General features: G+C 38.2%; 1 protein-coding gene across 7 annotated transcripts in view; it reads right to left on the reverse strand.

The window, feature by feature from the left end:
• Positions 1 to 641: 641 nt before the first annotated feature.
• RPS6KA3 (ribosomal protein S6 kinase A3) overlaps positions 642 to 14,343 on the reverse strand; it is a 110,161-nt gene continuing 96,459 nt past the window's right edge. For 6 of the 7 annotated variants that reach the window (XM_004382840.3, XM_023737280.1, XM_023737281.1 and 3 more), the window contains 7 exons: positions 13,962 to 14,051; positions 11,932 to 12,090; positions 11,384 to 11,545; positions 8,707 to 8,783; positions 8,048 to 8,165; positions 4,712 to 4,852; positions 642 to 3,849 (listed from right to left, as the gene is read on the reverse strand). In XM_004382840.3, coding sequence (XP_004382897.1) covers positions 3,727 to 3,849; positions 4,712 to 4,852; positions 8,048 to 8,165; positions 8,707 to 8,783; positions 11,384 to 11,545; positions 11,932 to 12,090; positions 13,962 to 14,051 — 870 coding nt within the window. In that variant the 3' untranslated portion in view covers positions 642 to 3,726. The remainder of the gene's footprint in view (positions 3,850 to 4,711; positions 4,853 to 8,047; positions 8,166 to 8,706; positions 8,784 to 11,383; positions 11,546 to 11,931; positions 12,091 to 13,961; positions 14,052 to 14,343) is intronic. The other variant, XM_023737283.1, reaches the window with a different exon arrangement.

Here is a 14,343-nt window from a genome sequence, read left to right on the forward strand (position 1 = left end):
GGATCTTTCAAAGGGACAGACTCTAGGACTAGATTCAAACCTCCTGGTTTGAGCACCAAGGGTCAGCCATGAAACCCATTGTATTTGTTAACCACATAAAATAGATCTTTTCTGATCGTTTACATTCCTGAGGCATCTGTCCCAAGATCTTCATGAATCTCAAATGCTCAATGCCACCTCATCAGTTACGACAGTCTCTATATAGTGAAGCAAGCTGAAAACTTTAGGTCATGATTTTTAAAAAGCCAGGAAGTACACAACATCAAAGCCATGCTGAGTTTTGCCAGCCTCCGTGGTGATTAAGCAGCAGAATGCTCTTCTGCTCTCAGCCTAAGCTGAGTCTACCCCAGCCCCTTTCCTACTCAACCCATGGTGCCCACTCTTGAAGCCTTTGCACCACCAAGCCCCCTTCAAGTCTTTCTTGGGTTGGAGGTGCAGAACACAGCTAACTGGTCGGCTCCACCTCCGATGATGTCCCCTGGCCGCAAGAGATGGGAAATGGTTGACCCAACCCCACTCTTTGGAGTGCACTGCATGTGAAATGTAGAATCTCTGCTGTATACACTCGCTTACTGACTTTTCCCACATGCCAACCTTACGGCATCTCAATTTTTTGTGCCTTGTCAAAATTATCTTTGGACTTTTGCAGCTGCTTGTGAATGAGTCCACATCAAAACTGTTAAAAGGGTCTATTATACTTAGAAAGAAGACACTACTATAAAACAAAGGAGCTGAAATGATTTATATGAAACCCCCCCAAAACACTTACCTTAATTTAGCATCATCACTTGAAAGAGAAGATACAAAACTAATGGTAGTGTAATTAGTAAATTCCAGTATGTGCCTTGGGCAATGTTAAATGCTATCTATCATTTTGGATTTTAAGCTAAGAGAAGTTAGTAAAAGAGGCGTGGTAGTTTAGTTCTTTCTTTCACGGTGAAAGATCTTTAAGATAGCACTGAAACCTCCTAGGAGAAGTCCCAGTAGTAACGGCAGTGCCAACTGATGAAGGGTGGAAGTCTGCAAGGGCCTCAATACCACAACTATATGGGCTTGGAATGATTGGCCTTTGAGAGATTAATGGAAAGCTTAACCCATCACAAGCACTACATTTGGAGCACATTGTTGGCCAAGTCTGATCCACTGTAAGCTAAAAGCAACAGGACCACCAGAACCACAGATGAAATATATTATGTTCATCAACTGCTTTTTATACAGCAAGCCTTCAGTTTTGTGAACATATAAATTGTTTTGCCCAATAAAACTGACAGCTTGACTATGTAAAGTAGGCAATATCTTTGAAACAATAAATTTGAGATTATTTTAGCAGTAGAGGATTGCCCCAAGAAATATGTAGTTTTGAACTCAAGCTACTGGTCAGGTGGCAATATGAAGGGAAGGCAGAGCGGTGTTATAAGAAAAAAAAAAAATGAATGGGGAGAAGTTAAGGATTATAGTCTTTGCATTGGGTCTTAGGTACTTTACATGCAATGAGAAAGCTGGACCAGGTAATTTTATAAGGATTAGTACATTTACTGGAGCCCTGGTGGTGCAGTGGTTAAGACCTTGGCTGCTAACCAAAAAGGTCAGCAGTTCGAATCCACCAGCTGCTCCTTGGAAACCCTAGGGGGCAGGTCTACTCTATCCTACAGGGTTGCTATGAGTAGGAATTAACTTGATGGCAATGGGTTTGGGTTTGATTTAGTATATTTACTCCTAGTTTTAAAAGATTATGATTGACGATATGTCTGAACACTCATGGAGTAGCATCAGTGTCATTAAATATCTGAGAATCTATCTTTTTTTCTGCCCAGAGTTATGTTAGCATTTTAAAAGTGACAACAATTTGGGATGACCATGGTTTGAGACACTGAATAAAGGGGATAGGGGGCAATGAAAAGCAGCTCTAACAGTCAGCATCCATACACTCAGGAACTTTAAAAACCTTTGTCTAGATCTCCTGAGAGCCATCTTTCTATACACTTTTAATCTAGAAGACAAACTTACATTTGATTTCTCTGTAATAATTCTTTTGTGTCGCTTGGGCAAAAGGAACATTGTAGACTTTCCTCTTCTCTTTAATTGTATACAGGAGAAATTAAGGAATGACAAGTGGCTTCCAAGACACTTAGATAAACCACCCTCTTTTGGCTTTGAATTCTTGTGGGATGACTTAAAGCTTCTGGCAGGAAAAAAGGTGTCTGGTGTAAATGGTTTAAGTGCAGGACTAAGAAAAGATCTGTTTGAGCACATTCCTGATGAGGTAAGTGAAATCCATTTTTCCTTGCTCATATGTCCTTCACCTGACATACTTATGTATGTATGCTAGGCAGCTTGGCAAAGATACAGGTACTAATGGGTACAGAGTTTTCTTTAATCAAAGTTGTGGCAACTACCAAATTATATTTAGATAATGAATATTTTCATTTAAGCAGACCCAGTGACCATAATGAAAACTGATAATTCTGAAGTCAGAAGAAGGATCATATGGCTTTAAGACATTAGGAAGGATTCAGAAAGCACTCAATGATGAATGTTCATTTAGCCTACCTGAGCTATGATTTCAGGTTAGAACAGATACTGTTCGATCAAGAATGTTTTATTCCCTAGAATAATGAAGTTTAAATCCAATTTAATATAGAGGCGTGTGGCATTTATTACATTCAAATTAATGTTTAATATAGAATATCTATTTGAACATGAAATATTCAATGGCACCTCAATTACCTGCTGCTAAATTTTTCATTGCCAATCTCTTTCTTCACCATGACTCTTATAGGCCCTTGGTATATACTGGCAAAATTTCAAATTTTATGCCAAATACTAAGTAGGGATACTACTTAAGATTAAAAGTGAAAGGACTACTTCCTTTAATTAAGGAAAAAAGCCTAAAGAGATAAAAAGTATATGGACTAACTTCACAGGTGTACTCTTGACATCATGCCACACACATATGATAACTCTCCTTCCCCTATAGCTCTCTTAGTCAGTCTGACAGAGCACCTGACTTTAAGAAACAAACACACACACAAACCAGTGAAACAGACATGGGGAAAGATATGTACATTTTGAAAGTATTACATTCAACAGCTGTTCCACAATCTGGCCATTTTTAGGGCTGTCCAACAATACTGTTAATCCAGGTGAACTATTTAACCAGATTTAATAGTCAATTGATTAATAATAATAGATTCCAAGTTAAACAAGGCATGTATACATTAAAGAAAGCAGTACAGAAATGTACTGTATATGAACTGTTTACAAAAACATACAAAATGTTGGATGGCACAAAGGATACAGTGCTAATATAAACAGATTGTTTAAGCTAAGTGCTTAACATAAACTGTCCATCCCTATAACTAACAAAGAATATTTAAGGGACATGAAATATTTCCTATAAAAATAATGCTATATGGTGTAGAGTACTTTATTCAGTGTATTTTTAGGTGGTATTCATGTGTTCATTTTTCTTCTTACTGATTCAGTGAATACATCTCCGTCATGTTTCCATTTTCATTCCATCCGAAGCTCCAGGAAAATCTAACTTGCTAACAATCATTTAAAGCGAGAAGAGACGAAAGCAGGAGCAGCAGCAGGAGCAGCAGCATTATGGGTACCAGCTGGGACAGTGTGTGCTTGCAGGTGTCTCTCAGATATGTGCTACCTGTCGCCAGAACTTGTGCTATCAGCTTACACCATGGTACCAAATAACTCAATGAGGTCACTTCACAGAGCTGTTGAGGTGATTTTTTTAATACCTCTCCGCTGAGCAAGAGTAGAGCGGCCTACTGGTTCCAAAACTGGTGACTGGTTACGGTTTAAAGCAGAGTATGTAGCTGCCATGGCACCCTAAAACCAGGAAAGAGAGGCAACAACAAAAATGACATGGGGTAGTCACATGTACCCAAAACACAAAATGCAGATCCTCAGACAATCTCTTCATATGCAATTTTATATAGATTAGGCTCAGAGGGAAAATCATCACACTGGTCAAACCCCTGGATTGTGCTAAATTGCAGAGGCCAATGTGGGAGGTTGAAATGATGTAGGAGAGAGGACAGAGTGGGCTCGTAACAAGCAGTTCCCCCTTTTCTCAGGACTCTTTTTTTTTTCCTTCTTTGCAACCCTTTAGTATGAGAGGCAGCAAGCCTTGCTCTTTTGGAACCTGTGCTCTGTCACTGTTGATGACCTCAAGGAGGTTGCTTTGTGGTATCCATAAGCAAGAAGAGCGTAAAGAAAAGCGAGGAAATCCATAAGCTTCTCTGTCTTTGTTTATAGTGAATACCTACTTCTATAAAACCAAAAATCAAACCCGTTGCTGTCTAGTTGATTCCAACTCACAGCAACCCTATAGGTGGAACTGCCCCCTAGGGTTTCCATAGCTGTAAATCTTTATGGAAGCAGACTGTCACATCTTTCTCCCATGGAACGGCAGGTGGATTTGAACCACCAACCTTTTGGTTAGCGGCCGAGTGCTGAACCACTGTGCCAACAGGGCTCCTTTTTCTCACTTCTATAGACTGAAATAAATTCAGAGATCCCTTTTAAGCTAGTCCTACTACTGGTACTTTGGCATCCATTGGCCTTTTCTAAATCACCCACTGTAAAGAGAAGCCCCCAAGAGAACTGCACAGAAGATGACAGGGCATGGAAGGCTGACTCTGTCTCTCCTGGAGCATTTGGCCAATACTGACTTAATGAGACCACGTACCTTTACTAGGTGGGGTGCGTCCTGTCTGTTGAGTTGGTACTGTGGCAATTGGTCCCAGTGGACGATCCAGGGATGTCTGAGCACATGGGCAGCAGTCAGCCTCTGATGAGGATCTACATGAAGCATCTTTGACACCAGGTCCTGTAATGGTGACAGTAATAAAATACAACTTAAATATTTTTGTCTGCCCGTTTTTCTGTGGCACTAGATACTTCTGGGAGCCCTGGTGGCGCAGGGGTTATGAGCTCAGCTGCTAACCAAAAGGCTGGCAGCTCAAATACACCAGCCACTCCTTGGAAACCCTATGGGCCAAGTTCTACTCTGTTCTATAGGGTTGCTATAAGTCAGAATTGACTTGATGGCAAAGCATTTGTGATTTTTTTGGTTCGATACTGCAACGCACACTTTCTTAGCTTCTATAATGCTATTTTTTCCTGGTAACAAACCTTTTGGCTCAAAGCAATTTGGTTAACATGACAATCTGATAAAAATTAATACTTCAGTCTCTGTTTTCTCCCCTCCGAGTAACAGTAATTTTGGTGCATTACAAATGGTAGATTTCCACATTTTATGTACCTTTAAGTACACTGGCTCTTTTTTGTTCTGTTTGTCAATACTGAAAAGCAGAACATAAATGTCCAAAAATAGGAATTTAATTGGAGGGCTCTAAATGCCCACCCCCCTGACTGTAGAGTTCTTTAAAAAATTTTTCTACTTCAAAAACAATTCATAGGCATTATATAAAAATCAGAAAAATATAGAAAAGCAAAAGAACATGACGAACACCCATAATCCCATCCCTCCAATCACTGTTAGCATGGCCTATCTATCCAAGTATTCTTCTATGCATGTAACATATATCCACATAATCACTACAGTTTTACTTTCTCTAAAATGGTAACATAATTGTGATACAGTATCACAAAAAAGCTACCCACACCAAAAGCCACCTACCACTTCTTTAATTTTTCATTCAAAATATATCTATTGAGTATCCATTAAAGGCCAAGCATCCTGCTAGGCACTGGGTATTCAGAGATGAACAATACAGAAATGAACTCCGACCTCATGGAGCTTCCAGTCCAGTGAGGGTAAAACAAAGGAGCCATTACAAAGCAAATACTAAATTCTTTGATGGGATGAATAAGTAAGAAGTGTAGTTGGAGGAACACAGAGAGCCACCTGACCTGAACTGGGTGAGGTGGCTTAGAAGTGACTTCTTGAGAGGAAGGTGAACTCTGAAGGGTAAGCAGGAGCTAGATTAGAGAAAGGAAGCGGGAAACAGTGTTTCAGGTAGAAAGAACAGTGTCTGGAGGAAAGCTGGCAGGTATGAGAGAACATGTCACAATTAAGGACCTGAAAGGAGTGTAATGTGGCAGCAGCATTAATTGTAAAGGAGAATGAGGCAACAGATGAAGTGGATAAGCTGAGAAGAGAGCAGACCACGAAGGCCCTTGAAAGCCGTATGAGTAAATCTGGAATTGTTCTGGAGGCAATAAAGCATTTAAAGCAATACGAGTTTGTATTTTGGAGAGATCACACTCACAAGGTTGGGAGGAAAATGGACTGGAGGGCGCAAGCCTGGAGACTTCAATTAGGAGACTGGGAGAGATGATCGCATCAGGGAAGGGTATTAGAGAAAAATGGGTGGAACTGAGGTATTCAGGAGAAAGAACCAACAGAACCTGGTGGATGACTGGATATTGGGGACGGGGAAATGTTGTTCCAAGCACTCGTCTCCTATGAGACATTTATGGTTTCTTAGTTTTAGTCAGGACTAACAGCAAGAAGAATAATCTACTGAATAGAATTATAAATAAAAAGCAAAAAAATCAGGAATCTCCCCTTCCAAATTCTGAAAGTGGACAAGTGTTTAAAATGTATAAAAGGTTGCAAAACTGCTCAGGGGCACAAAAAACCTATGTGTTAACCAACATTCTTCTGGCCAAGTCACTTAGAACCACTTCTCCTCCTGCTGCTACCCCTTCAATGGCTACTCTTCCTGTGCTTTGTCTTTAAATGGCAGCACTCCCCAGACTTTTCTCCTTGGCTCTCTTATCACTCTACCAAGATAATCTCATTCATGTTCATGGCTCTAGCTACTACAGACGATGAAAACCCCTAAATTCAATTTCCGCCCCAGACTTCTCACCTAAGAAGATTTCCTAATGGACATCTCTTAATTATTCATCACCTAAGCATTTTGAATTCACAATGTCCAAATCTGCAATCATCACTCCTCTCAAAACTATTTCTTGTGTATTCAACATCTTGGTGAATGGCACCACAACCTACACTTTTACCAAAGGCAGAAATGTGAACTGCACACTTGGTATCTGTTTCTCCCTCATTTTCATGTCCAATAAACTTTCAAGTCTATTCTGACACCTACATTTCTCTGCCATTTGGCTTGATCCCACTACAACTGCTCTAGCTTAGGTCCTCATCATTATGACCTGGAATACTGCAAAATCTTACAAGTAATGCCCCTAATATTAGGTCAAAGAGGACTGAATAAAGTAATGGAAGTAAAAGCGTTAGCACAGTACCTGGCACGTAAGTGCTCAGTAAATGGTAGCTAGGGTCCTGTTCTTCTCCAAGCCACATTATAATACATGTGGCTTGTTTCACTGATGACATTCACATATGCATCATGCTCTTGTGAGGACACACAGAGCCCCTCCCTCCCAATTTTGTGGATAATCATATTATATCATGCTTGTAATCACAAGTCTTAACTTTATGTAGTAGCAAAAGTTACTGGCAGTAACTGTAGAATTTATGACAGGCTGTGAGTTGGATACAGTTTCTTGTGCTCTATTTGTGTCTCTATCCTCACCTAATTCTTTCTCTCTCACTCAAATAAGCATAGTGAAATGCAAGTGAACGAGAACAAAACTACAGATAGCATGGTGTAGTTATTCCAGGGAACAAGGGCTTTGGAAGCAGATACTTAGTTTGAAGTGCCACGGGCGAATTGTCACTAAAATTCTGGTCGCTGGTTTCCTTATATGACATGGAGATACTGCCACCTATCTTACAGTGTTGTTATGAGGATTAAATGGGGGTAATTTAGGTAAAGTTCGAAGACTGCCACCATTAATATTAATCCTGTTTGTCAGTAAGAAATAGCTTTAGATCTATAGACAATAAGGCCAAATCAACATCTTCTGAGAAAGAAACAAAACACCTGGTCTATTTTTGAGTTCAAGTTATTTGGTAACATCACTTCAAAATACTTCTTTATAAACAAAAATTCCTAACTAATTTATTCTTTTCACTAGGGATTACAGAAAATTATTTTCTCAAAAGCTTGTAACAGGAAGTCATACCCACCTTTGCTGTATCTGAAACAGAATTCCAGTAACCACCACTGAGGGAGAATTTTCCACTACCTATTCGTGCCAATATTTCCTCTGGGGTATCATCAGGGCCATTTGCAAATGGAGTGTAACTAATATAATAAAATTAAAATGTTAATGAGTAAAATTTTTTTTGGTTGGTAATCTTTATATTTATTTCCAGTGCCTAAAAGTACTCTGAGTAATTAGAGCATTACTAAATTATTAATTACTAAGATATACAAAAATAATTAATTAATAATTACCAAATCTACCAAAGTGAAAAAATCCACAAAATGAAGATCCGTAAAGGATGAGGTCAAGTTGTAAGTTAGGAAGTATTACTTAGACTAAAGATGCAATAATATAAATATTTTAAGATATGGCATATTACAGAATATTTTAAAACAGTATATGTTTTTGATATAACAAATAAGAGTATAAAAAAGTATAGAAAAAGCCAATTTAAGATTTTAAGACATTAATAAATAATACATTTTAGAAATTCAATAATGATACAGGTATAATTGTATGTATTAGATAACATGAGAAAAAAATGGAAAGAAAGATATAACAACATAGGGACTAAAAGATCTAGATAATTTAAACAAAATACTGATGAATAAATGCTTACAACATATGCTATACACTCACCCGGTAAGCATTGTATAGAGGAGGACACCAAGACTCCATATATCACAAGCAGCATCATAGCCTTGTCGTTTTAAAACCTAGAAAAAGGAAAAATCAGTATTCTCACAATGCTGCTTATTATCTAGATTTGGACAGGCTGTGAATGGAATTATATCTCCCAAATGAATGTGCATAAGAAAAACTTCAACAAAACATGGTTAACAAATAAGGCAATTTATTAATCCTATTCCTGAACCTCTACTACTATGAACTAAGATAGATACAAAAGTTGCATTTTGCTATGCAAATTAACATTTATTGAGTGTCACCACGAGTACACAGAGGAATATAAAACAAACTGAAGCTAAGCTTCTTATTTTAATGAATTTACGTTTTATATGGGGCCACTGAAATTGTTACATAAAACAATACTTTTAAGAACACACATAACCTAATAAAAATGATATAGTGCAAAATAGTACATATATATATGTAATTTGATTCACTCAACCATTTTATAATCACCAGGCATGAACTGTGACAAATACAAAAAAACTCTGTCCTGCCCTTAAGAAAATCAGGCTGTGGCAGGGGAAATAAACATATAAATAGTTAACAATTTGATGTGATATATATTGTAATAAAATTATATCTAAAGTGCTATGGGTATAAAGATGAGGAAGCAATTTCTTCTTGATATAGGGAGAGAGGGAAGGCTAGAGGGCAGCCTGCTCATACTGGACCTGTAAGAAAGAATTCAGTAGGCAAAAGGGAGGAAGTAGAAAGGGCAAAGGACATTCAAAGGGTAGCGGCATACTTAGCGCTAGGCAAGAAGTTCAGTGGGGCCAGAGCTCCAGGCAGGGGATATTAGCAGTAGACAGACTGAAGGGCTTTGACAGGTATTTTGTTGAGAATTTAGATTTTGTTCCTGTAGGCAATCAGATGTCACTGAAGCATTAAGCAGGGAAATGAAAGATACTCAAGGTATAGAAGAAATGCTGGAAAGAAGAGAGACTGGAGACAAGGGCACCCAATAGGAGGCACTTTGTAGCAAACTACACGAAAGGCTGTGAGGATCTGCACTATGCAGGACGTTAGGAAGAGGAAAAAATATCTATAGATAAAACTGGAAGGACTTGGCATAGACTGGTGACAGACTGGCCGTGGAGAGATGATGGAGAAGGAGAATTACAAGAGGTCTTCAAAGTTGTAACTTGGATGACAAAATGGCAAATGGGAGACAAAGAGTTGAAATGAAGGTTAAGTCTAAGAAGAGTTCAATCATGGCTGATTTCCCAAAGTAGATGAATTTAGAGGCAGGTTTTGAAATGAAAACATTCTAGGGAGGGAATGTACAAAGGCATAACAGCTACATGGTAATTTCAAGAAGCAGGCTGCTTGTATGAAGCAGGAAATGCATATGTGGAAAACGAGATGGCTAGATTAATTGACCATGCTTGCCCATCATTGTGTGCCAGAGACTGGATACATGGACAAACAAGCAAAAAACCTGTCCCTCGTTAGTTCCACTAACACGGGGAAGAGTAGACTCAAGTAGACTTTTAAAAGAAATAGCATCTTACATATAAAAAGTAATAAAATCACAAAAAATTTGGAAAACAGCAGAAACAACTCAACTCTATAATCCAACTATCATAACATAACCGATTCTCATTTTTGTGAAATATCTAGCTCACGGTAAAAGCACAGACTTTGGAGCCAGACTGCCTGGGTGCAAATCTAGATCTGACTTCAGGCAAGTTATATAACCTCTCACAAAAAACCTCATGTCCTGTGAAATGCAAATAAAAGTATTTACCTCATATAGTCACACTGAGAATAAATTACTATATGTAAACTAGATCATTGTGACAACGAAATCAGGTAATATACGTGCCTGGCACATAGGCCCTATATTAGGGTTAATGATTATTTTTATTATATATTTTTCATAGTTACATTTTTGTTGTTGTTTGTTTTACACAGTGATAATACAGGCAAGAAATCTTGAGGGCAAAGCAAAGGATTTTAGATTTGCTACTATGGGAAACTATACTTTTTTAGAAAAAGAAGGAACTTGATCAAAGCAGTGCTTGAAGAAGACTTTAGTAGCTTTGTACCTATTATGTCAGGAATGATCACAGAATGAAAAGGGGCAGGAAGCCTGCACCTAGCTTACAGCAGTCACCTGTGGGCTGGGGACGAAAGCATGGGCTAGGATGGCAGTTCTGTGAACAGAAGAATGCAGAGCAATTGGCAGAACTGGTTTTAGGAGATGATGAGATGGTAGCTAGTTATGTAGCTGAACACAAGAAATGACCTTGAAGTTTCAGCCTAGGAAAAAACAGGAAGATGGTGCCAAAAACAGGGAAACAAAAAAAGGTATTAGGAAAGGAGAAGAATTAGCTAGTTTCCATTTAATTGTATGTACTGACAGGCACAAAACTGCTAGTAATAGCAGACAGCTACAGAAGTGTGATTGCATATGCAGAGACAGAGGTCAGGGCAAGAGACGAATTACAGGTAGTGGTGGACTGGTGACAGAATAAATTACAAACACAAGAAGAAAAGGGGCTGGCATTTTCTTCTAATAATTTGTTCAGAAAGTCTTCAATCAAATAATATTAACTGTTATATTGAACATAGCAAATTTTTTTTTTCATATACTGAAATATTGCAAGCAAACTCTCACAATTACCTCTGGTGCAACAAAATTTGCAGTATAACAAGGAGTCATGAGAAGACCATTTTCAGCTCTGAGCTGTTTTGCAAAACCAAAATCACAAATTCGAATAGATTCTGGATTACCAGATTCATCCACATAAAGAATGTTGCTAGGTTTCAAGTCTCTGTGAACCACCTAATGGAAACACATTAAAGAGTTACAATAACAATACATTTCCATCACCAAACATTCTTCAACAACACTCTTAAACAAGATGATGAGTGCTATCTTTAAATTATCCCAACATTATAAAATGCTGATAATGAAAACAAAATGCTGCTCATGTAGACATAACTCTATCACAGAACAGGAGCAAGGAGGAGGAGGAAGAACAGTATTTACCTCCCGCTCTTTGTCCAACTGAGTAACTGGTTTAAAGAGAAATACAAATAGCAATAATATCTAGCCCCAGGTATTCATTCATTCAGCAAATATTTACTGAGTGCCCATCACAGGCCAGGACCTTAGAGAAGGAGCTAAAGACAACCATGGTGAGCATACATAAAATGTGAAAGACTTACCCCTTGTGCGTGAAGATATTCAACAGTTTTGGTTATAGTAAACAGGACAGCACTGGCTTCTCGTTCAGAGAAAAATTTCTGTCTAAGAATTTTATCCAGTAATTCACCCCCTTTCATAAGTTCTGTTACTACATACACGTATTTTCCATCATCATAAACCTACAAAATTCAACATTAAAACGTGAAAAATTATTTGCACTTTTATGTTTTCAAAACAAAGTCTGCATATTAGAGAGAAATTAAAACTCATTTTATATTCATGGAATATTTTAGTTATCACAATCAATGGCAGATATGAAACTTGCAAGCAATGTTATACACACAAGAACATTAAAATAGAAATTGATGGGATTGTCTAGAAATACATCCTGTAATTTCTGTGAAACTTAATTCAAGGCAATCAAAGTAACTATGAAGGCGGACTGAACTTTTTGTTTTAGGGCTCATTCCTATTCTTGATCTCTTTTCTGTCTACTAATGACAGCAGGAACTGGTACAAACACACTCCTGTGCTTTTCCTGGAACATCTGCATTTGCAGAACTTTGAATTTATATACACAGTACTAATGAATTATTCTGGTTTTGCTCAAACTGAAAGACAAGTTGTGGCCTACCACTAAGTAGGAATATAAAGTAGCAAATTTCCACCCAATCACATAGAAACACCCGTAAACTCATAATGAAGAAGCAGAAAGCTCACTGTAATTTTGGATTTGTTACTCTAGGCAATCCCTAACTGAAGTAACCCTTTCATTACACTTCAGTCTCTTTTTACCAGTCATTGTAGAGTTACTGGAACCTTTATTAAGCTCCATAATAAGTACCAGGTACTGTACCAGGTGTTGGGGCCCCAAGTATAGAGAAAATCAGGTGCCTGCCCTCGAAGAGTTTATACTCCAGTAGGGAGAAACAAACTTATAAATAAGAGTAATAAAATGTCAGAAATGCTGTAAAAAAAAGTCTGGGGAAAATTTCAGAGACTTTGGAATTTGAAATGAAGAAAGCAATACAGATGTTTAAAAAAAAAAACAAACAAACAGTGACAGCTTGAGTTTCCAAGGCAAGGCTGAGAGACAATATTTTCTACACTTCGTTTTTAATTTACTTGGTTGGTTTCTTTGAGGTTCTGTTAATTAAAGGGACACTTAAGTTAAACAGCTTCACATTTTAATAGGACTAAGTTTAACATCTTCCTTCTAATATAGCCCTGGTGGCACAATGGTTAAGAGCTTGGCTGCTAACCAAAAGGTCGGCAGTTTAAATCCACCAGTTGCTCCTTAGAAACCCTACGGGGCAGTTCTACTCTGTCCTACAGAGTTGTTATAAGTCAGAATCGACTCGACAGCAATCTAATATTGAGTGGTGATAAATTAATCTGAGGAAATTTGAGTTTTCACTTCACAAAATCTCAGAGGTGAAAGGTACCTAGAAATCCTACGTCTTAGTTACTATGTGACACATCTGGTCTACGACCCTCAGACTTTCCACATATGTGACTACCATCAGCAAGTGAGGACTTCACGCTACCTGGGGAGCTCACTTCTTTTGCCCACAGCTCAGTTACAGTAAAAGCCACGAGGGACACAGGTAGCTGGGAATAATGCCAGACCAGGAAAAGGATACCTCGCTTGTACTAGGGGTGGTGATGGGCAGGGCAGGCTTCCTTGAAGAAGTAGTGGTAGTTGGCCAGGCAAAGAAGGAAACAGTATTCCATATCAATAGGACCATAAATTCAAAGACACAGTAGCATGAAAATACAAGGCATGCTAAAAAAACTGCACATATTACAGCATGGCTGGAGCATAGGGTGTGTGAGGAAGTTTGAAAATGAATACAGAGGAAGCAGGGACGTGAGGTTATGGGAGTATGAATTTGAGGCAGGGAAGTAACATGATTAGATGAGAGTGTTAGATCTCTCTGGCAGTACTGTGGAAGGCAGATTGGGGAGCTCATGCAGAGTGAAACTAGTGAATCCTGAATGTTAATTAATCCCCAAATGTTCAAGTAAACACATTAGAGAATCCACTTACATCCTTTAGAGTAATAATGTTTGGATGCTGTCCATAACGAAGAAGTATTTCAATTTCTTCTGTTGGGTCTCTCTTGCTTTTATCAATAATCTAAAGGGAAATATTTATAACAAAATCTCATAAACAATAGTTATAAACCTTAAGAATTTACAGTTACAGACCTAAGGTATTATCTTATGTAAATACAGTATATGTAAGCCATTTATCAACCAGTTTTACTCTAGTTCCTGGCCAGACTGTTTAATCAAAATTGGAAAACCAGTGCTGATATAGCTTGCAAGGCTGTAACATTAATTCTATCATCACATTCCTACCAGGTCTCTCTGATGTTAAGTTTGTAGGAAGTTTAGGACTTCCCACGAATTAAAAAGCCTAAAGAAAA

This window comes from Trichechus manatus, unplaced genomic scaffold (genome assembly GCF_000243295.1).
Source record: "Trichechus manatus latirostris isolate Lorelei unplaced genomic scaffold, TriManLat1.0 scaffold00100, whole genome shotgun sequence".
Lineage (NCBI taxonomy): Eukaryota > Metazoa > Chordata > Mammalia > Sirenia > Trichechidae > Trichechus > Trichechus manatus.